This window comes from Ictidomys tridecemlineatus, chromosome 6 (genome assembly GCF_052094955.1).
Source record: "Ictidomys tridecemlineatus isolate mIctTri1 chromosome 6, mIctTri1.hap1, whole genome shotgun sequence".
NCBI lineage: Eukaryota > Metazoa > Chordata > Mammalia > Rodentia > Sciuridae > Ictidomys > Ictidomys tridecemlineatus.
Window position 1 is genome coordinate 45057998 of NC_135482.1, and position 25394 is coordinate 45083391.

Here is a 25394-nt window from a genome sequence, read left to right on the forward strand (position 1 = left end):
TTTCATAATCCATTTATTAGTTATAATCAGCTGTATATATTTTAACACTTGGTTGAGTTTTAAATTGTATTTATTACATTTTCACTTTTTAAAGTTCAGTATGGTTAATTTTCAAATTTTCCTGATTAGTTTTGGTTTTCATTTTCTTATTGTTCACAATATTATATTTTCTCATTGTTCACAATGTATATTTCTGAAACATATTAAACATAGTTTTAAAAAGACTTTTATCTATATATCCAGTATCTGAAGTGTGTCAACATCTGTTCTATTGGTTTACTCTTGCATTTGATAATTTATTTTCTTTTGTGTTCGTGAGTTTAGAATTATTATTAAATAATACTTGGAAATTAACTGTAGGAATTCCTTGTGTCTAGCATAAGAGTTTGTTCTTTTAGGGAGAGAGTTTGTATTGTCTTCTTCCAAGGGCCCAGATATACAACACATGCAATTCCATTTAAATTTCAACATTCTGTTAATGTAGATTTATGCTCCAAATTCTTCTAAAGGTCAGATGGTTGTCACAATTTTGTGTTAGGAGATTTTTTTCTTTTTTAACATCTACCCAGAGCCAATACTGAGGCAGAACATCTATTTTGTTATCAACAGAGTCTAATTTCTTTTTTACTAGTTCACCCTTTGCCTGAGATTATAGGAGGCTTTGGAGGGAAAGTTTTAGGATCTATCTACCATATTTCCCATATTACTGATATGTTCATTTCTTTTTAACTTTTGGAGGATAATTTCAGTGAATATAGAATTCTAAGTTGATTTTTTAAAAATTAGAGCATTAAGGGCTGAGTTATGGCTCAGTGGTAGAGCACTTGACTACTAGCATGTTTGAGGCACTGGGTTTTATCCTCAACACCACATAAAATAAATAAATAAAGGTATTGTGTCCTTCTACAACTAAAAAGTATTTTTTAAAAATGAAAAAATTAGAGAATTATAATTGTGCATAATATTTATGTTTATTTTGACAAAATCATAAATGTAAAGAATTTTATTTCAATCCCTGTTCTTGCCCACTTCTTCTCCTCACCCTTTCCTCTTCTCCTTCCTTTACTCTGCTGATCTTCCTTTCTCCTTTATTTATTTATTTTTGATTGGTACTTTCTACATATACATAAAGTGAAATTTCCTTTGATACTTTTATATAACATTATGTTGTTAAATTCATACCATATTTCTTCCCCTTTACCTTCCTTCCTCCTTCTTATTCTCTTTCTTATTTTCCATTGATTTTCCCTATATTTTTGTGATATCTGATCCCCTCTTTTCCTCATTTTGATCTAGCTTCCACATATGAGAGAAAATATTCAACCCTTGATTTTCTGAGTCTGGCTTATTTCACTCAGTATGATTTTCTCCATTTCCCTCCATTTACCAGCAAATTCCATTATTTCATTCTTCTTCATGGCCAAGTAGAGTGTCATTGTGTATATAACCACATTTTATTGATCCAATTATCTGTTGATAACCTTCTGGGTCAATTCCATAATTTGGTTATTGTCTTCTAACACTTATGTTGCATGATTCTTTTCTCGCTTACATGGTTTCTTTACTCCCTCCTTCCCTCCTCCTCCTCCTCCTCTTCCTCTTCCTCCTTCTCTCCTCCTCCTTCTTTCTTCCTCCCTCTCCCTCTTAATCTTGCTAGTAGGCATGCTTTGTAAAGATTTTTTTTTTAAATAGCTATCAGTGGCTTTAAATTTCTCTATAGTGTTCTTGTTTTGTTTTGTTGTTGTTTTACTTTTTTTATTTTCCCTCCACTTTTGAGGACAAGAGAATGTCCAAAAGAGTCTGTCTTGTAACTCCTTCAGCTATAAACCACTGCTATTATACTAGAACATTTCTGGTTTAGATGGATGTAGGATGTAGAGGAGGAGAAGTATTATAATCTTATGACTGAGTCTCAGTCTTTTATAGATCATGTCTTAGGTCTATGGCCTTCACAGGTTTCTGTCTTTTCTTCACTGATATAGCCTTTATCCCATCTTCCCTACTCTTTTTGGCTGCAGTATTCTCAATCTATTTTCCAGCTCTTATTTTGTATTGACTTTTCCTCCCTCCCTGCCTTTATATGACACAGAAGACTATAGTGAGCAGGAATTTTCTTTTCGTACCTGGAATATGTTATCAGAATTATGCTCTGGCAAAGACTTTTCCAGGAGAATAGATTTGTTATGGAGCAAGGTATAGATGTGGTTTGCAATATTACTTTTTACCTCTCACTGCCAGAATCAAAAGGGAATTTTTTTAGGATGATTACCATAAGAACTTGGTAGGACTCCTAGAGAGAAAGCACATGAAAGTATGGGGGCCTCCTAAGACTTCATCTCCTGGAGTTTCTCACTCTCACATTAGTCCATACTCAAGTCTCTAGCAATTTATCAAAATTTACATTTTTAAGTATTCTTACTCTTTTATGTATCCAGTGGTTTCTACTCCAAGTAGGTAGATATTCGTTGCTCTATTTCTTTGGAAGTATGTATCTTTCCAGATTGTAGGGTAGTGATTTACTCCAAAGTTTTAGTTCTCTGCTGAGTCCAAAAAAAGTTACTGATTTTTAAATTTGTCCAAATTGTTCTTGTTAAAAGGATGTTAGCAGTAACTTCCAAATTCTTTAAATGTTGGAGCTGAAACTATAAATTTCACTACTGACTTTAAATTTTCATTGCAGTTTGTTTCTTTGTTTTAAAACCAAAGAAACTAAATCTGGCTAACTTAAGTAAAAACAGTATTTGTCAAAGGGTCATTGAGAACTAAGGCAGCTCTGGATATCAATAAATAAGATATATTATAAAGTTTTTTTTGTTTTTTGTTTTTCTTTTTTTTGGTACTGGGGATTGATCTCAGGGTCATTTTACTACCAAGTCACATCCCCAGCCTTATTTTGTATTTTATTTAGAGACAGGGTTTCACTGAGTTGCTTAGCACCTCACTGTTGCTGAGATTGGCTTTGAACTCAAAATCCATTTGTCTCTGCCTCCCAAACTGCTGGGATTACAGGTATGTGCCACCGTGCCCAGCTATAATAAAGTTTTATACTGCAATTTGTACTCATGGAAAAATAAGAATTCATACCCCATTTGAATCAAATGTATGATATGTCAAGGTCATTGTAATGTTTGAGCAACTAATAAAAAAAGTTTTATTGGTGAAATTTAAGTTAGGAAATCTTCACTGATGTGAATAAATTTCAACTGTTTTCAAAACCTTTTATTAGTTTACTCAAGATTCAAATACCCCAAATTCTAGAAAGAAAGTACCAGGGGTACTAGGTAATAAAACTATCTGAAGAGCATTTATGATAAAATTAGAATATAAGCTGTCCCTCCAAATCCTAAAATACCAATATACATAGGTCTATGGTTATTATTATTTTGAAGAAATTAATCTTTAAAAAAATTTTTATTCTGTTTATTTACTTATTTTTATGTGGTGCTGAGGATCAAACCCAGTGCCTCACACATGCAAGGCAAGCACTCTAACACTGAGCTATAACCCCAGCCCTCTATGGTTAATATTGTCTTTGTTAGAAAAAAATAACTTAGTATGATTATTATTTTTGTAAGTAGGGAATAGTCTTTGGAAATGAGCAAATTGAAGCCTACTGAATGGCTGAAAAAATTCTTTTTCTTAATGTGGGTAAGGGTTATAGAGGTGTTTGCCTTATAATTATTCACTAAACCATATATTTGTCTTATGTGGTTTTCTGTGTCTGTGTTTTATTTTACAATAAAAAAGGTGAAACACTTTTAAAAAATTGTATTCCAGGCAAAGAGTTTCCAACATGTCTAGTTTGGGATACAGGGATAGTCATCAAAGGCATGTCAGTCTCACAGGATTTTTGTGATAGAGTTAGAAGTTATTTTCAAAATGGAAATAAGATTTCTGTCAGATGGGGCAGTGGATAGTAGGCAGTCTAAACTTTTCTATTATAATTTTTCTATAGACTTGCAATAGCTCTGGTGTATTATATATCAATTCATTCTTTTAAGCCACAGACCAATTAGGAAAGCAAGATGATTCAAAAAAAAAAAAGTTCTGAGCTGGACATGTGTCTCAGTGATAAAACTCTTTTCTTCCCTGGGTGGAACCCTGGGTTGGATCTCAAGAAAAAAAAAAGTTTCTAAACTAGCTATATAGGGGTTAAGAACTTCCAAAAACAAAATGGTTTTTTTTTTTTGAATTTTAATATTTATTTTTTTAGTTATTGGTGGACACAACATCTTTGTTTGTACGTGGTGCTGAGAATCGAACCCGGGCCACACCCATGCCAGGCGAGCACGCTACCACTTGAGCCACATCCCCAGCCAAACAAAATGGTTTCATAAGCAAGAATATGTATAGCTAATTAAAAAACAATATAAACAACATTTATAATGAACAAATATGTAAGACTTTTCAAAAGATTAAAATTTTCTGGTACCTTCCAGCTACAATAAAACATGTTTGTTTGTTGTTTTGTTTTGTTTTGTTTACTGACTATGTCTTTGAAGCTTGTTTGCAGGGGGGGAAATGAAAAGTTTAGAGACACAAGCTGAAAAAGCTTCAGAATGTCATAAGTGAGCTTATTGGGAAATTATGGTGGGAGCTTAGAAGAGCAGGACTATAGACAGTAATGACTGGGCTCATGAGGTTTCAGAGAAGGAGGACTTTATTGGAAATTGGACAATAGGCCATTCTTGTTACATTCTGGCAAAGAATTTGTCTACATTTTGTTCATATCCTGAGAATTTTTGTGAGGCTGAATTTAAAGCTGAAGTGCTAATCAATCTGGTGGAGGAAATTTTAAAGCAGCATAGCATTCAGGCAGTGGAATGGCTATAGTTAGTAGCTTTTCACCAAGTTTATTATGATAATTAGAAGCAGAAAGATTTGTAAAATTTGCAGTTTGCCCAGGAAATTGTGAATAAAACTGGAACTAAGGAAGTTGTGATTGTTAAAGAAGTATTGTTCTTAAAGTATATCAAATTGGAGTGAGTGAACAGCTAGGTGACAAAACCATTGTTATCTAGCAATCCCTAAAGAGATTCGAAACCCTTTACAAAGAGACATAGGAAACATGACTTGAGGGCACCTCAGGAATTAGCAAGACCACATATATCACAAGCTCAAGGGTATAAAAGTAAAAATTCCTGAGAAAAAAACATGAAGGTACTCTGCTTGCACAGGATGTCGTAGGAAGTTGACTCAGTGTGCTCAGTCACCAAGTTACTCAGAGGCTGCTGCAGCTTTGGTCCCAGGAGGCTTGGCTCGAGATGTGGCAGACCTTGGTGTCAACCACATGGTGCTGGTTCTGCAGAAATGCAGGATGCTGGGATTATGGAGTCATGGAGCCTTCCACTGAGATGTCAACAGAAGGCTGGGAAACCAAGCAAAGTGTAGCAGGGTCATAGTTCCTGCAGGCAGCCTCTGGGAAGGTAATACATGAAGATATGAGAAGATGAAGATGAAGAAATCGAACAGAAACAAGCCAAAAGAAAAACAATCAGCAATACCATGTGGGCAGGGATACACAGCCCTTCCTAAAGAACTCATGATGCCCTAGGCCCCAGATGTTGGACATGGATCTGTAGACTTATTTGCCCAGCTGATTTCAGTCTCTTTCTGTGCCCCTGTTTTTATCAATTTTTTCATTGTGATGACCAAAAGATCTGACAAGAACAATTAGAAGAATTTATTTTGGAGCTCATGATTTCAGAGGTCTCAGTTCACAGACAGCTCCATTCTTCATGTCTCAAAGTGAGGTAGAACATCATGGTGAAAGAGTGTGGCAGAGGAAAGCAACTCAGGATATTGCACCAGGAAGCAGAGAGAGTGCTCCACTCAACAAGGAAAAAATATATACTCCAAAAGCATGTCCTCAGGAACCTACTTCCTCCAGCCACACCCTACCTACCTATAGTTACCACCCAGTTAATCCCTATCAGGGGATTAATGCACTCATTAGGTCAAGGCTCTTGTAACCCAATAATTTCACCTCTAAACTTTCTTGCATTGTCTCACACATGAGCTTTTGGGGGATACCTAATATTTTGGAAAGGAAATATTTGATCTGTACTATTATATATGGGATATTCATAATATGCTTTTGATCTTACTCTCAGCTAAGAGTTTGCCTTGAATTTTAGGTGAGATGTTGGACTTGAACTTTTGGGTAATGCTGGAAATGTTAAGAATATAGACACTCTTATAAATAGGTTAAATGTATTTTGCATTGTGAGATGGGAATGAGCTTTGCAGGGCTAGAAGTGAAAAGTTATGCTTTAGACAGGAGGTGTCACACAAAATCTTGTGTGAGACAATGAAAGGATTTTCAGAGATGAAATTTCTAGGTTATGTGAAGTATCCCCTGATCAGTGACTTAATCCACTAATATGAGTTAATTGGGAGCTTTCTGTAGGCAGGTAAAGTGTGGCTAGAGAAAGTAAGTCACTGGAAGTGTGCCTTTGGGGTTTATATTTTTTCCCTGGTGAGCAGAACTCTCTCTCTCTGCTTCATGGTTGCCATGACCTGAGTTGCCTCCCTCTTCCATGTCCTTCTGCCATGATGTTCTACCTCACCTCAGGGTCAGAGCCAAAGAGTCAGCTTACTGTGGACTAAACCTCTGAAACCATGAGCCAAAATAAACTTTTCCTCCTCTAAGTTGTTCTTATCAGGCATTTGGTCACAGCAATGAAAAAGATGACTGTCCACATTAGCATTTTCATAATAACCCTAAAGTAGAAACAACTCAAATATTCACTATATTCATTTAATGAAATATTATTCAGCCATAAAGACTGAAGAACTGATACATATTACAACATGGATGAACCTTGAAAACATTATGCTAGTTAAAAGAAGCCAGACAACAAAGAGCCACATATTATATGATTTTATTTACATAAAATATCCAGAACAGGTAACCTCATAGAAATAGAAAACAATTTAGTGGTTTCCAGGGGCTTGGGAGAGGAAAAGAACAGAATGTGATTGCTAATGGGTAAAGAGTTTCTTTTTAAGATAATGAAAATGTTAGAAAATTATATAATGGTGATGTTTGCACAATTCTGTGAATACTAAGAATGATTTGTATATTTTAAAAGAATAAAATAAATGAATGTGAATTATTTCTCAATAAAGCTGTTATAAAAATATTTATTGACTACCCATTCTGTGCTTGAAATTCTTCTCAGTTCTAGGAATAATGTAGTGACGACATTGAAGAATTTGTTCTCAAAAAACTTTCAAAATAGAGAAATATTGGCTGGAATTTAAGCTTCTGTCCCTGATAGACTATAAATATTGGGGTCCTATCACTTTTTTCCTAGGGAAAGTTTGGCAGAATAATTTCTATTATAGTAATCTTCACTACTATCTTCTCTGAAGACTTTTCCAATAAGAAAATATAAAGAAGGAACTTCAAAAGAGTAAAAGAAGGGAATGAACTGTTTAATATTACAATAGAATAGAGAATTTCAAGAAGGCAAGAGTGAACAAAATCATCAGATGCTTCAGAGAGTTAAAGAATCATAAGGATCAAAATATATCTCTTATATTTGAAAATTATAAAATCTGCAGTAATCTCCTAGTACAATTTCAATGGAAGGCATGGGCGGGAGAATTTTGCAATGATTGCACATTTCACAGTGATACACAGCAGTTGCTAAAGAAATGTTTGTTTAATTGAATTGAGGATAAGTGTGATGTGAGAAACTAAAAACAAAAAAATTGTAAACTATGCTTAAAAGAACTCTGTAAGAAGAAGTAAAGTAATGGGTAGTGTTATGAGGAATGTGGGTTAAAGTTGTTTTTTTTAAATTTTTTTTAAAGAGAGAGAGAGAGAGAGAGAGAGAGAGAAAATTTTTAATATTTATTTTTTAGTTATCGGCGGACACAACATCTTTGTTTGTATGTGGTGCTGAGGATGGAACCCTGGCTGCACGCATGCCAGGCGAGGAGCTACCTACCGCTTGAGCCACATCCCCAGCCCCAAAGTTTATTTTTTAAATGAGAGAAATTATAGTCTAAAAACATGCTGCTAATAGAAAAGGAAAGTTTCACATGGTATAAGAGAGACAATAAGAAGGTCTTAAAGAGGTGAGAAGGTTTGGGGTCAATGACACAGATAGAAGAGTTAGACATCTCATCCTGAGATTAAATTAGATTTTTGTAGATGGTAGATGAAGGTATATTTTTAATGGTGGGCAAGAAGTTTAGGGAAATAATGTCTATTGAATTTAAGTTTCTAGTTTCAAGAAGAAACTAAGTCATCTGCAAAAAGTTAGAGTGGGTAGTGGGGAAGCAAAGAAGGGAATTTGAAGACAGTAAAGATTTGAAAACAGTTGAAAGAACTGGAAATAGAAATTTACCAAGAACAATTAAAAGGATGGGAAGGGAACATTGAAGATTCAAATTCAACTTATAAAATTATCCATTAATGTGCCCAATTGCTTAGTATTTTTTAATTTTCTTGGGCATACTTTAAAATTTTTTCCAAGTTATTTCTCTTCAGTGATTAACAAAAGACAAAGAAGATGGGTGAAAGTTATATTGACAATTTCTTATGTGTCTGATCTGATTATTTTCAAACTTAATTCAAAAATTTTAGATTATAATATTCAGTATTTTTTTTCTTTAGTAAAACTGGTCAAACATAACTTGTGTAAATGAGATATTATTTTTGTTCTCTGAGCCCACCTAAAACGTGTATAAGGTTGATTTAACCCATAATGATTCTATGTAATACTGATGTTCAAACTCTTTCTTAAGATTTATGTGAGTTCCCTGAGGGTTGTGATCATATAGTTCTGATGCTGGATTCCTGCTTCCATTTATGTAGTCTAATTTATAGACCATGCACCATCCTGTTCACATTGCCCGTGTTTTATATCATATTAAACCAGTTGTGCATTTTACTTTTTCCCCCTAATGGCTATTAAAAATATTCACAGAGCCCTATCTTTGTAGAGAGAACTTTGCTGAAGATTGGTATTATAAAGGATTCATATCATATCACAGTAACACAAAATAACTGGATTCCTTTACTTTTCTTATTCTTCTCACTTTTTGTCCTCTAAGGGGCAAAACTTTAATTCTTCCCACTCTTTAGTGACTGAGTAATTTAGCATTCTATGTCCCCAACTGCCAAATTCACATCTTGGCCTATTCAAACCCAATAAAGTGCTCAACAGGACAATTGGCCTTCATTTTTTCCCCCAGGGATATCATTAAAAAATATTTTTTCTTGTAAAGAATATGGACATTAGACAAAATATTACTATTGTTATGCTCGAATTCGGGACCCCCAAAAGACCACCAGAGACCAAGATCGTTGTAAGCCGCAAAGAGGTGTTTATTACAAACTAGCTATTACACAGCAACTGGTGATGCTGAGAGGCCCTGAGCCCAGGGTTTGCAGCAGTTTTATACATTCTTTGGAGAAGGCAGGGACTTCACATACATCATAGCATCTCTTAGCAAATCATCACACACCGCGGGAAAATCGAATAATAACTCTAAAACATGATTAGCACATTCACTGGCAGGAACAAGTTGGGTAGGGGTGATTGGTTACTACAAGAGGGGGATTCATTTGAACTGATTGGTTTAAGCCAAGAGGGGTGTATGTGCTGAACTACATGGTTTCTCAACATGTTATCAACCACCATAAACTACTGGGAGGGTCATCTGGCATCCCAGGTATTTCCCTGTCTCATGCTGATTGGTGGCTGCTAGGGGGTTGCTATGGATCCCCACCTAGCCTGACTGAGTCAGGGACACCTGGTGCAGCAGATCTCTCCTGTTATTTGTAGATAAACAACTTAGCAGGGTGGGAATGTGCCTAGGAGTGCTCTGTGGGTTTTTCCAAGGACAAAGGTGATGTCCCTTCCTTGGACAGGCTTTGCTCTGAGGTAGAGGCTGGTTTTTCACTATCTAAGCTGGAAGAAAACTTAGCCTGAGTGCTGAGGTACATGCCTATAATTCCAGCTACTAAGGGAGCTAAGGCAGGAGAGTTGCAAATTCAAGGCCAGTGTTGGCAACTTAGTTAGACCTTGTCTCAAAATTTAAAAATAAAATTAAAAAGGCTGGGGAGTAGCTCAGTGGTAGAGTACTTATCTAGCATGTGTGAGCTAGGTTCATCTTCAGCACCTGGGTTCAATCCCCAGCACTACAAAAAATAAAACAAATAATAAAAAGAAAAAAAATTTAGACACTGCTTCTCTGTATTTTACTAAAATAAATAAATTTTGTCTCATGGGGACCAATCATATGGTTTTTATACTCTTGAGTTTTTAAACCCTTTTGTGTTGCCATGTATGAAAATATCCAAAAGATTTGAAATGTCTTTTGTATAAATCTATAAAAATACCCCCAAATTTCAAGGCAGAACATATTTTTCGTTAAGATGTTAATTTAGATTGTGATGATTGATAAGGATCTCTTATTAACTGTCACAATATATTATCTCACATATTCTTAAAAATCCCTATGTTGGATTTAGTAATCCTCTTTCCCAAGAGAAAAAAAAAACTGTTTTGGTAACATCCCATTTTTCTTAGGTTAATGGTGTTTTCCTGTGACATAGACAATAAGGTCTTATATCTTTCCCTGAGGGAATTTGTTGAGCCCCATGGAGGGAATCAAGATATCTTGGCTTGTTATATCAAACCTGCCATTAGCAGTTTATGTCAGCGAGTTATGCTAATTATGACATCATTGAACCTAATTGTTTATTTGCCTCCTCATGGGGATAAAGTAAAAAAATAAATTATTGGAAAATAGTTTAGAAGTGTAAAAAGAAAAAGAAAAGATAGAAATGCAGTGAAATGACCAATAAGTCCAAGATGGTGCTCTAGGGATCTGGACGGGGCCAATTGATGGTAAGAATGGTAAGTACATGTCACATCCTTTCCTCACCTGTGAGATGGCATCTAACATATCAACAAGAATAAACAGGAAGTATTTGAACAGGAGGTTGAGAAGGAGCCTAAGATTTGAGCAAACTAATGTTCTGGTATCTAGGGAAAACACCCTCCTAGGACAAACACAGCAGGCTTTTCAGATTCAGAATGCTTCAGCTGTTACATTAATGTAAATTTAGCTTAATGAAAAGGATTTCATGCTGTGACTATAAAATGTGACTAGAAATCATTACAATAACATTAATAAAAGGAATATGATAGAATAGCTGAAGCACGATAGTCTAAAAAGTGTCGTTACTAAGATCAGCTCTACCCATTGCTGTAATGTGGAATTATAATAAAGAAATTCAGGAGATCACCACCTGGATGAGCAATATAAGTAAAGGAGGGCCTATCATTTTGTGAAGAAGGGAGAGGGAGTAGCTAGAATGTCAGAAGTTTAAGAAAACTGACAGGCTGCTCAGCAAATAAGAACACCAACAGTGAAAGATAAAACATCTTATCAAGTTCCCTGTGATATTCTGACGCTGAATGCCAGTAGGGCTGTTTGAAATTTCTGGTTTGAAGTTTGGAAAATTGTAATTAGCAATGATCCGATATTTTCTAGGATAATATAAGGATTTAGAAAATCATTTAGAGAAAAAGAAATGAGTTGGTAACTTAAAGCAAAATTAATGGAATATTTATTGGGCTTGAGATATGTGTAAGCCCAATTATTTACAACTGAATTGTGGACAATAATCACAGAATCTACCATGTATTGAGTACCTGTCCTATACTAGGTACTTTAGTAGGAATTTTACACACAGAATCTTCTTTAATTCACATAGTAAGTGAGGTGAATACTTTCTGTTTTGCAAACAAAGGAGGTTGAGGTAAATTAGATACATTCCAAACACTTTAATCTGTAACATAACGTGAAGTTCCAAGCTGACATGTTTGTACAGGAAATGCATGGTAAGCTCCAAGCCCAGGAAAGAGTTGCTGTCATCTGCTTGGGGCTTTATGATAGAGATTGAGACTGAAGCCAAACCTGGAATATTAGTAGAAAAGTAATTAACAAAATCTTGTCCTTGCCTTGCTACTTTTTCAAGCACTAATCGTTAGCTGATATTATTATACTAAACAAATGAATAGAATCTCAAATCTCATGGAGCTTGTGTGCTAGTGATGGAAGTAGGTCACAAACAAGTAGACAAAAAGTAATTTCAGGTAATAATAGTGCTACAAAGAAAATGTGATGTGAAATGAGGGAGATTAACTTTAATTTGGGTGGTCAGAGGTTTCCCCCAAGGAAGCAAAATTTGAGCTTATCCTCAAATACTATGAAGAATACAGCTATTTGAAATAGGGCTGGAGGTATAGCTTAGTGGTAGATTACTTACTTAGCATGTGTGAGACCCTAGGTTCAATACTAGTCACTCACACACACACACACACACACACACACACACACACACACACACACACAAAGTCAGCTCTTTGAAGATCAGGCAGAGAAGCATTTTGGACAAAGTGAACATTTGGGAAATGATTTGATTGTTAAAATGGTTGTTGAAAGCACATGAAAGAGAATACAAAACGAAAAAGAAAATGGAGGCAGACCTCATGGACCAGCAATGCTTTATTCAGCACCAGAGGGGCACACCTTTGCGGGAAATTGGTGGTGGGCCACCACGAGGGTCTGGGTTTTATAGGGTTCTAGCAGAGCCAGGTCATGGGAGGAGTAAGCCACTTTTGGCAGGCCTTTGGGCAGGCAAGGCCAGGTTACCAGAGGAGTTTTGGTAGTGGGGTTAATTTGGGGCAGGGCAAGAGGGCAAGTGGGGGAACAGTAAGGGAAGTTCCCTCCCTGGGGCTATTATCCATATCCTCCAGTTGTCCTATTTTCTAGTCCTAGATTGTTTCAGAATTGGTCATATTTTGGTGAAAGAAAAGAGTTTCAATTTGTCTTGGTAAATGTTTCCCTTAACTCCTTTAGTATTCAAGCTCTCAGTGGTGCAGCTCAATTCTAAGATCCCACTGTAAATAAAATGGGTGGCTTCTTGTGTGGAGGCCTCCTATGGCCTTTCAGTGTCAGTCCAAGCTCCTAGAGAAAGGCATTTCTCTAGCTATGGTAGACTGTTTACAGTGACAGTTATGATATTTCTCCCATTCGTGTACAAGTGTTTCTTTGCAACCTCTCTCATCAAGTGATGAAATTCTTTCTCCACATCTTTAAATGTGAGCTAACCTTGTTACTTCTTTCACCGAAAGAATTCAGTGGAAACAACATTGTCGGACTTCTAAACCCAGGCATTAGGAAGCCTTTGAAGTTTTTGCTTTTGTCCTCTTGGAATGCTGCCATCACCATGTGAATAAGTCCCAGTTAGTCTCCTTGAGGATGACAGACTACATGGAAACAGAGGCCCAGCTAAAGCCAGCACCAACCTTCAGTCTTTTGAGTCATTTTGTCTTCCTTTTGGGCTTTATGAACTCTTGCTCTGTTCTTGAAATTGCTAACTAAATGATTCTTTAAGAGGTCTCCTGAAAGGTGCTAGAATATACTTACTACATTTACACTCATTTACAAATTATGCCACTGATAATATATATCAGCAGAATTAAAAGACTGGTTCTACTCTCTGATAGAGAATTCTCCATTTATTGTTCTGACCTAACAGGCATATGATATTGCTAAGTGGGAGCAGATGGATTCAGAGTCCTTTCTCACTATTTTGAAGCATTTGCTTTTTTTTTTTTTTAGCACATGATCTAAATTGTGTGCTACTCACCCAGTATGGGTATCTGGTGTCTTGAGTACCAGAACTTGACTATTATTCACCTATCAATTTCTGGTGTTTAAATACCTGCTTATAGTAATCAAAATGACAATGTTGTTTTGGAACATTATGAAGATATAATTGAGAACAATGGAACACATTAATGAAGGGATCATATATAATTCTAAGGTACCATGTAGCTCTGGTCTTTTAATTTTTTTCCTTCCCACAAAGACTTAGAAGGCTATGAAGACATTGCTTTATGATTTTTCATTTACATATTTATAATTTGATTATGATTTATTTATGATTTTCCATTGCCCTGGAAAGATTTATTTCTTTTTCCTACTGAACACATTCAGGCTGCATAATTCCTCTTCATTTACAGAGAATGCCTACAATAATAGCTCATTTTAGGTAAGTTCTCTTTTTGGAAGGGTCACTATCGTAATTTTATAAGGATATATGAGGTTTCATGAGAAAACAGTTTCTGACAAGTCTCCCTTCATCTTACTCATAATCCCACCACTCTACAGTTATGCCATGTATTATTTTATTGATATACCTTTCCCATTCTCCCACCATCATCATATGTAGTAAAAACTACCCATTTGCTGACCCACTGGAGATTTGTGTGGTTTATCTGAGTAATGACACTTATATGTGAATTACAGTAGTCTCTCAAATGATTTTCTCTATTGTCTAGTCAATATCTTTATTGTTTGATTTTTAATTCCAGCTTTTCTACACAGTGTCACACCTCTTTTAGACCACCCTCTTTCTGCTTCTAAGGTTGTGTTTCCTTTTAGCCTAGGCACTAAACTTCCTGTTTCCTGTTTGACGAACAGGTTTCAGTTTAGAGTAAAAATAAATGGGATTTCCTGAGTTCAATTGTTGATGCCATTCTTCTGTCATTCCCTAGATCACATATCCAGATCTATACACTTCCCTATATTATTTTTGGTGACTAACACACTCACATGTTCTTCAGAGATAATGTTTCTAAACATCCTTTAGTTATAGTGTCATAGGGCATAAACCTTCAAGTATTTTAATATGTGTGACAGATAAATTCCATTAAGTGCAGATTTATATATGGTAGATTTTTAAATCTAAAATTTTATTTCAAGAATCTTTTTGTATGATTCCATAGTATTAATTTCTATATGTTAAAGGGCTCCCACTTCTAGGTATACATATCTAAAGAAAATGAATTCAAAATTTTGAATCCCCATGTTTATTGCAGCTCTATTCACAGTAGCCAAGCTATGGAATCAGTCTAGATGTACATTGATAAATGAATGGATAAAGAAATTGTGGCATATATACACAATGAATATTATTCAGACATTAAAAAATAATGAAATCCTATCATTTGTGGTGAAATGGATGGAACTGGAGGATATTATGTTAAGCAATATAAGCCAGGCAGGGCAAATACAACATATTCTCTTTCCTATGTGAAAGCTAAACAGTTTAAGTAGAAAAGAATAGAAGAGCGATTACTAGAGTCTAGAAAGGGGAGTGAGAGGGAGACAGAAGGTGGTTGATATACAGTTAGATAGGAGGAAGTCAAACTTTGACTATTTGTTAGCAAAGGTTACTGTGAACCTATCATATATTTTCTGAAGAACTAGAGGAGCTTAAAGTCTCCACACATAAAGAAATGATAATTAATTAATTAATTAAAGATATTGTGTCCAACTACAACTAAAAAATAACTATTAAAAAATATTGAGTCTGTGTATCTAGGAATATGATATGTCTCAATTTGTTGGGTAATTTTCATATATGTGTAGCTCTAATTTTTTATGTTAAGTTTTGCTCTTATTTATTTAACTTCAAAATTTTATGGTTCTTATTGCTACTGTAAATGTGATATTTATTTATACTAATTTTAAACATATGTAATGAATTACTTTAATTTGACATATGTGATTTAATTACTTTATTTTTTGTGTTTCCGCAGCATGCATTCTGAATATAAGCTGCACTTTCTCATACTAGACGCACAATTTAGCCAGGCTGGACACAATTTCTGGTTCTCTACTTTTTCCCAGTTCTTTTTCTCTTTTTTCTTCCTTCCTTCCTTCTTCCCTTCCTTCCTTCCTTCCTTCCTTCCTTCCTTCCTTCCTTCCTTCCTTCCTTCCTTCCTTCTTTCCTTCCTTCCTTTCTTCCTTTCTTAAGAAAAAGTTACAAGAAGTTTGACTATTTGTTAGCAAAGGAGAAACACAGGGGACTCTTGTCCCAGAGACTGTGATTCTGCTCATTAGGAGTTTTTTAAAGAGGTGATTCAAAGGCTACATTGTTGTCTGTAATTCACTTATTAATTCAGGAGATAGTGAGATCTTTTGGTGCCATCCAAGTCTGAATTACTTTGCACCTTTGGTGGTTGTGTGCTAAAGGACAGGTAACTCTGCCTAGGATAGAGAAGAAAGGTAATCCTGTTTCCCAAGATTATGGAAGCAAAGATTACGGAGGGGGAGGCAGGGAGGAAGAGAAAGAAATGTGTCCATTTTAAAAATAAGTCACAGTAGCAGAGCAGCAAGGGCTGTATTCAAAGCCTAAAGTGGACCACTGTTACATTCCCCACTGTCAATTTCTACATCCCATTTTTATGGAAAAATAGATGATAACATCTCCAAGCTGCTTCCTGCTAAGAGTAGGTAAAGCTAGGGGGAAGTGACCCAAAGTTCTTGTTCTTGATCAAGCGAGGTATGGACAGTTAAGGGTATTTAGCATCAGAGCCATCCAGAGGCCCAAGGTGGCAGTTGGCAGGTGACTGGACAAGGCATACATAGAGCAGGGATCATGCTCTGACAGACCAACTCCAACTGCAAAATTGTATAATCTCCCAATTTCTTTCTTTCTTTTTTAAAGATGGACACAATATCCTTACTTAATTTATTTTTATGTGGTGCTGAGGATTGAACCCAGTGCCTCACATGTTTGAGGCAAGTGCTCTACTGCTGAGCTATAACCCCAGGCCCTCTCCCAGTTTCTTGCTAAAGTTAATCCAGATTAATCATAACAATGGTGTCCTGATGGACACCTCCCTGTAAGACAGCTAGATACAAGCTACTTGACTCAGCTCACTGATCCTGACACCTTGTGTGGACTGTATAGATATGTCACAGTGGCTGCTCCACAGTCAGTGTGACCCCGCAGAACTCATGTCTTCTTACTTTTAATCTGTCATTAGAATTCCCTATGGAATGTGCTTGAGTGACATTCCGGACTCCAATAAAGTTCTAGTCCCACAAGTTCCTTTGTCTCTCTCATTTTCCACTCACTGGTTCAGTGTGCAGATCCTGGATGACTCCCTACAAGCCCTGCAAAGCATGCTGACTTCTAAGATTTGTAGGTAATAAAACCTTTTCTGTTATTTCCTGTGTTTTGTTTTGTTGTATTGCCTCCTGTGTGTCTCACCTGACCAACACATTGGAACCTGACTTCTTTCCTAAGAGTTGTCCTAGAGAGTGACTATCTTGGTAGGAATAAAATAGATTAGATCAGACAAGAGCCACACATATATCATGTTTGTATGAATAAGTTTCCTGTGAGAGAGACACCTATTCACATGTAGATACTTAGGCATTAGATCATCCACCAGGATTAAGAAGAATCTCTTGAAAAGTACACTGTAAACATCCTCAATCAGCTCTCCTGGAGTCCTCACAGAGCAGGGCTGGAAGAGACCTCAAGACCAAATTAGAAATTATTTGTAACAAAATGTTATCAGTAATGTGTAAGAAAACATTATCAGTAATGTGTAAGAAAGCTATTCATCTTGGTTAGTGACAAGGTAAATTTTTGTCCCTCCACATTCTCTTCCTTTTGAACCCCTTTTATTAACAGGAAACATAATTTGGTTGCTTTTTGCTCTCCCTTTTCCCCAGAGACTAAATATGAAGTTTTAGTTTTGGGTTTTTTTTCCCCCCTGACTGTTTTATTATTATTATTTTAAATTTGCAGTGCTGGGGATTAAACTCAGGGGTGCTCTACCATTGAGCTATATCCCTAGCCCTTTTTATTTTTTATTTTGACACAGGGCCACACTAAATTGCCCAAGCTGTCCACAAACTTGCAGTCCTCCTACCTCAGCCTCCTTCCCAAGTTGCTGGGATTACAGGTATGTGCCACTGCTCCCAGCCTAACTCTGTTTTTAACCACATTTTACTTTCCCTTTAGGATCTCTCGATCTAATTTCCACTATACCCCGCTACACAGTGATCCTTTGGAATACACTTTTTTTCTACCTTTAATATTTTGTCTCAAAAATAGCTATAGTTGAAAAAATACTAATGGATACTAAAGAAAATGTAAATTGAGCATCCCTAATCCAAAAATACAAAACATGAAACATTCCAAAATCAGAAACTTTTTGAACACCAATGTGATGCTGCAACGGAACATTCCATACCTGACTTCATGTGACACAAATCATAGTTAAAACACACTAAAAATACTGTATAAAATTATCTTCAGTGTATGTGTATAAGGTGTATATGAAATGTAAGTGAATTTCACATGTAAGCTTGGGTTCCGTTCTCCTAATGTCTTATTATTATATAATCAAACATTCCAAAATCTGAAAAAAAAAAAAAAAACTGTAGTCCTAAAAGCTTCTGGGTCTAAGCATTTTGAGTAAAGGGATATTCATCCTGTATTAGCAACAATAAGAACAAAGCATTGATTCATATAAGTACAGGATTTTTGCAATAGTACTGTTTACTTTTTTAAAAAAAAGATAAATGTTTTTAAAAACACAGAACATTTTTTCTTGAATATCAGTATATTTCTTTCCACTCTCCTTGGGCCTGCTTTTCATCATTAACTCTATTGACATAAAAAAGAAGCAGAATAGCTGAATAAACTTCCTAACAGTTTTATATTACTAAACTATATATTCTATAGTGCAATTTTATATACTTCTTTGCAAAATTAAAATATAAATTGTTCCTAATATGGTGGTCTTTTTTTTTTTTTTTAGATTTACTAGTCCAAAGCAAGTTCTTTTACCTCATCCCTCTCAAGTAAATCTTTTCACATAATTAACTGAGCTTCTGAATTTAAATAGCTTTAGAGCATTTTCATTAAAAGGTTTGAAAGCAGACAGACTGGATTTGAGTCCCATTTCTACCAATGTTTAGATCAGCAAATGTGTGAAAACTGTTGAATCTCTCTAAAATTTAGTTTTTCATTATAAAGGTAAGAGTATCTATCTTTTAAAGTTATAAAGATTAAATGAGATATATTTTAGCAATTAATCCTTATTTCTTATAGTTTCTTCTTATTTTCCTAGGCATGATTTGATACCTTATTTTTATGCTAAATATTTTTTTTAATTTTTAAAAATGTTTATTTTATTTGTTTATTTTTATGTGATGCTGAGGATGGAAACCAGTGCCTCACACATGCGAGGCAAGAGCTCTACCACTAAGCTACAGCCCCTATGCTAAATATTTTAACTTGAGTAGATTTGATAAAATATATAGTCTTGGGGCTGGGGTTAGGGCTCAGCAGTAGAACGCTTGCCTCGTACCCGCAAGGCCTTGGGTTTGATCCTCAGCACCACATAATAAATAAATAAATAAATAAATAAAGTTAAAAAAATATATATATATATATATATATATATATATATAAAATCTTAGGGAAATACTTCAAGATTGATTCTATAGCACTATCTACTTCTAGTATTCTACTCAGAATTTAAATGGTTCCAAGTCTTTTATCAAGACCTTTTACCTTTAGCTATAAACCAGGTATGAACATTGGTATCGGTAACCATATCTTGCTTATAGTGGCTATTGATAACATCCACACATTAAGAAGTCAATATAGAGCTAAAGAATATAGGATAAGTAAAAAGGCAAGCTGTGTGGCAGGAATGGGAAATACATTGTGATAAACTCTAAGAGTTAAATAAAACTGAAACATCAAAATAAATGACTCTGTGGGTTCTTTTGCTGTAAGTTCAAGCCAACCAAATCATTTGCCATTTCTTGACCATAATATGCAATTTTATATCTGTACTTTGGCACATTTTCCTGGAATTACCTTTTCTCTTCTACTTTTGCCAACCTAACTAAGCTCTTTCTAATGAACCCATACAGTTCTACATATGATTTCCTCATGTAACATTTCAGGTCACACTGTTAAAAATTACCTTTGCCAAGACCTAGATTGATTACTATATTTAAAAAAAAAATGTCCTTTCTATTCTTCTATGATGCCATGAGACTTGAAACCTCCATCCTAGTACTTATTACATTGTATTATTACTTTTATCTGTATTCCCTGTACCACTGTGAACTTCACCACCCATTACATTTTCAGAATCTAGAGGTGAGTAGTAAATATATGTTAATTAACACACTAACACATTGTAGTATCTATATACCTTGACTCACCTGAATCAAGCTTCTGAATTCTTCAGCTACCCATTAATTCCATCAATTTATTTATCCATTCTAACTAATCATTCTAGATATCCATCTGTCTACTCCACTCATTTTCCATTTCTTCCTTAAACCATACACCTATTCAAATATCCCATTTATTCTCTTCATCTATCTATCCTGTCCATCTATTCTATCTATCCTATTCATCCATCCATCCATCCATCTATCCACCCACTCATCCAGAAAACATTTAATATGCAGGGGTTGGCACTAGAGATAGAAATGAGAAAGATACAATTTCTGGTTTCAAAAGACTCTTAGGGAGGAAGTGACATAAGCTAAAAAATATAAAACACTTTTGTATTTTTTGTACTAATCAAAGTAAGAAGCTGCAATAATATTATTTTTGGTTAACTGCATTCTTTATTTTTCAAAAATACAACAAATATTTGTTTACAAGTGAAGGAAGATTTTACTTTTGTGGGAGTTTAGTATCATATAACAATTTTTACAGCACAAGAGATAACATTAAGGTTCTGGAAAAAGTATATAAGTCTCCTTTTCCCCTTAGTTCAGTCTTTTACCATGAGAACTCGTAGACTTTTAAAGCAATAGTGAGGGGCTGGGGATGTGGCTCAAGTGGCATCGCATTCGCCTGGCATGCATGTGGCCCGGGTTTGATCCTCAGCACCACATATAAACAAAGATGTTGTGTCTGCCGAAAACTAAAAAATAAATAAATAAGTATTAAAAAAATTCTCTCTCTCTCTCTCTCTCCAAAAAAGAAAAGAAAGAAAATCTGGTTACTTAAAAAAATAAAATAAAATAAAGCAATAGTGAACAATGCATTGTCTCATAATATAATAAAAGACAGCCTTATAATTAAATGATAAAGCAAAATATATTAGCATATTTAATATTTATGGTTTTTAAAATGTTACTTCATCCATAAACAACTACCTTAATTTAGAAAATAAAGAAACAAAATTTTGTCTTGAGGGGCTGGAGATGTGGCTCAAGCAGTAGTGCTCTCGCCTGGCATGCGTGCGGCCCCGGGTTCCATCCTCAGCACCACATACAAACAAAGATGTTGTGTCCGCCAATAACTAAAAAATAAATATTAAAAAATTCTCTCTCTCTCTCCCTCTCTTACTCTCTCTTTAAAAAAAAATTTATCTTGAATACAAGAAAGCTTTTAATACATTGTACTATTGCAGTTGAAAAGAAAACAAAGGACAAACCTCCTTCCACATGTGGGCAAAGGACCAAGCTTTACCTTTCTTATCAGAAAATATGGATATGGGAAGTAGAAGTAAGGCCATGATGGCATGCTATGCATGAACACTGGCCTTTAACAAGACTTCTCTATCTATAGAAAATATGGCCCATGAAAGTTAGTTTCCCACTGATCAGATGACTAATTCCTCATCCCAAAGGTCAGTGTGAGCCCAGATGTACTCAGGTGGTTTCCTTTAAGATCCACAATGCCATGTCCCTACACTAGATAGAATTCCATCTTCTTTCTTTTTCTGAGTTAAAATAGAAGATTAGGCAAAGTATTATGTTTGCATTTTATAAAATATTATTTTATCTGTAGATAAGATTATTGCTGTGATTTGAATAGTCAAATTTCCCCTGTTGGTTCATAAACTACTTCTCCTTTTAGTATCTGTAAATGTTAGAACAGTATGGAGGTACACCCTAGGACTTTGGTGAACAACCAGGGAGGAAAATAGGTGAAGAAAGGCTTACTGCAAACAATTAATACCTTAGGGCCAGTAAGGAGTAATCCAGGCAAAGATGAAGTACAAACAGCTAAGTTGAAAACGAATGTGTAATTCTGGACTATAAATTTTTTTAAAACTTATTCACTATGAATTTATATTTTAAATAAGATTATAATGCTCAATATTAAAGATAAACATATTTGTGTTCTGTTTATCCTGTCTTTGCTAGACTTAGATAAATGTTCTCATAATTGAGTAATTTCCATGAATAAATAAACCACATTTAAAACTATAATCAATTTTCTATTTCTTCCATTAGGATGTGCATGTACTTTAATGAAATTTCTTAAATTATGTTTCAAGACTATATATGCCAAATTAATTAATCATTGTAATATCACTAAAATATCCCAATGGAAAAGAGAAAAATTTAAACCTAAACAAATATTTCTCTAGTTTTACTACCAAAAGTTATCTAAAGCCAACTGGCAATAACTTAGTCTTTTAAAATTGTGATCTTACATTTAACAAGATTTTGCATGTCTCCTGTTTATGCTATCTACTTTTATCAACTGGAATAGACTCAATGATGGAATTTAAGTAATCTGTGCTATTTTCATGTAAATTAAAATCAATGCCTGTTGTAAGTATTTATTTATTTATTTATTATAAATATATAATTATAAAAAAGACCAAAAACCCAATACTGAAAAAATAGTATAAAAATTTCCATCTGAAACTTTATTTTTGAAAAAAAATAAAGAATGAAAGATAGTAGCTAAATGAGAAAATTTGCTACCACAAAAACACAGACATGGAACTTGTAATCCTCCTGCCTCAGCCTCCAGCACCCCTGGTTTCAATCCCAGGTACCAAACACACACACACACAGGCATCAATTAACAAAGAAGACATAGAGAATCATTGCTTTCTATATTTACTCTAAAAGGTTAAATTAAAGTTCAGAAAAAATAAAAATATTTTTGTTTTCAGCACAGTAGAAATAATGACATTTTGTTGTTTTCTTTGACTTTTTATTATTATCATCCTTATGAAAGTTGCGTAACAGTCATTAATTCTTTGACACTACAATGAACATATCCTTATAAAATATGTAATCTATCAATTTACTCTTTGACAAGTCAATGGAATGTTCTTTAAAAAAATAACCAAGGAATTTAACGATTACAGGATAGCCATATTCACAATTAAAACAAAAGAACAATGATTTATTTGAAAGTACTCTGTGCAAATAAGTTACTAGCAATTATAATAACTTCGGTATTTTTAATTTTTACTTCTCCTAACGTCTTTCCTCTTTCCTAGAAGTTCTTTGTACCTTTCCTCTAATCCCATGTTCATTCTTTACCTCTGGGTGGATTCTACCATGCAGAGATTAAGAAAGCTTTAAAAAACTAACAAGCACTGTACTAACCACTTTAACAATCTCAATCTCAGAGCATTGCCAGATCTTGTTAAGAGGCCAGTTGTCTGTGGCTATAGATGAAATAGGTCATGGTGAATGCTTATTTCGGGCTTTTCTCTGTTTAGTTTCCTTACAGCTACTTCAATTAACTTGTATCTTCTAAGCAAAACAATAAGCCATTATCACATCATGATTGAAAGATATCAGCTTCATTGTCAAAATAAAGACACTTAGGGCTATTAGGAAAAGCCTGACAAGGACTAATGCCATAAACAATAGTTAAATTTCCCCTATTGGTTCATAAACTACTTCTCTTTTTAGTATCTGTAAATGTTAGAACAGGATGGAGGTACACCCTAGTACTTTGGTGAACAACCAGGGAGGAAAATAGGTGAAGAAAGGTTTACTGCAAGCAATTAATACCTTAGCGTCAGTAAGGAGTAATCCAGGCAAAGATGAAGTACAAACAGCTATAAAAAAAAATATGGAAAGTGTGTGAATCTGACAGGGGAAATTAAACTGACATAAGAAATAGGCAAAGGAAAGCATCTCTGAAGTTTTTCTTTTCGCTAAGAAAAATATCACCAATTTTACGAAGAGGAAAATTCTCAGAGCCCTGGAAGTGTTTATTTTTATGGCCTTATATTTTCTTTAATTATCTTATAGGGTTAATATGCCCCAATCTGCCTTTCTTTTTTGTCATGAACCAGGACAGTCAGTACTTAGTTTTACATTCAATTGTGGTAGCCTCTCTGATGCTGGTTTGTTACATAGCAAGATCTGCCTATGGAGCTGAAGCAATCATGGGGTTCTCAGACCACTTCAGTCTTCCCTGAAGAATTTCAAGTGAGCTGCACATAGTTGTAAGCAAGAGTTTATTAGAAGACAAAAGAAAGGGAAAGAGGGACATTCCCAGGGTAGAGAGTGGGTCCTCTCAGAGAGGAGAGGACAGTGTGCCCCTCCTGCCCTCCAGTTTCATTGGAGAGCCCAGGCAAGTTTCAAGAGAACACTTCTCAAGTCCACCTTACAACTTTTGACTGACAGCAGGATTGCATTGACTTTCAAGTCCCTGCTATGCATGGTATTACCCCATGAAGGGGATATTTTACTATTATAATGACATGCCAAATATCTAAATGCAACTCTGGGTCATTCTGGCCCATGCTGACCAGTTCTAATTGGAACTTTTTCTGACAGATTTTATGGTTAGGGGGTTTTGCTTCTAATTATTTGTTGTCTTCTTAAGTCCTGGAATCTGGTCTTTATAAAGGTCACAAAAGTCCCCACTCCAGGGTAACTTGTATTCTTTTTCTATGCAAAGAGGAGTATTTGGGCCTGTATTTCTCCTGCAAATAATAGGTAATTTGTTGAGGAATGTAGCATTTCCTATTGACTTAAACCAGTACAGGGCCAGAGTGACCTCAGGTAAATTGATTTCTAAAAGAAAGCATGTTGGAGGTCAGCACAGTAGTCCAATTCATAGAATTATCTCACCACTCATATCTGTCTGCTACCTATCAGTTTTTCTCATATGGTTATCTGTTTTTTTTCTTACTTTTTTCTTTGGTATTTGCTTTTAATTTCTTTTATTTTAAGTTGTCTCTTAGACAATTATTTGTGCTCATTTACTGATGGCCTGGAAGAGTCCATGATATGAAAGAGGGAATATCAAGACAAAATATGTCTACTTCCCTACTTTTGGTAAGGGCTGCCTTTATGCTGACCTTTGTTCATGGGTATAGAAAATCGTTTTTTTGGTATTATAGACATGTAATTCAACAATATAACCACTTAATTAAAATGCTGAAACTTAAGTGTAAATAGCAAAAATGGATACCAGTGGCTCAAACACAGAACAAACATTTACAATAATCAAAGAATTTACTTCATTTGACGTTTAAACAAACTTTTTATATTTCACATAAGTCATACAGGCTTAAAATATTTTTGGAATTCTTAATTTTTTCCTTAATTTTTTCTCAAATTAGAATAGTATGAAATCTCCCAATTTTTTAACGCTAATTATTTTTTTTTCAGATCTGTTGTTACTCAGCTTATTAATTTTTTTTTCTTTTGCAGTTTTGAGGATTGAACCCAGGGTGCTTTACTATTGAACTATGTCCTCAGACCTATTTTTATTTTTGAATATGAGACAGGATCTC

At 34.8% G+C, this 25394-nt stretch overlaps 1 protein-coding gene across 13 annotated transcripts in view; it reads left to right on the forward strand.

Annotated features, from left to right (window-relative positions):
- The window catches only part of LOC144378612 (uncharacterized), a 262662-nt gene that overhangs the window by 49737 nt on the left and 187531 nt on the right, over window positions 1-25394 (forward strand). For 7 of the 13 annotated variants that reach the window (XR_013440463.1, XR_013440465.1, XR_013440460.1 and 4 more), the window contains one exon: window positions 4214-4468. The exons of the other annotated variants lie outside the window; for them this stretch is intronic. Coding sequence is in view for 2 of the 7 variants with exons in the window: in XM_078053143.1 (XP_077909269.1) it covers window positions 4214-4337 (124 nt within the window). In the remaining 5 variants the exon portion in view is untranslated. Of the gene's footprint in view, window positions 1-4213; window positions 4469-25394 lie in introns of those variants that run through there. 13 annotated transcript variants of the gene reach the window in all.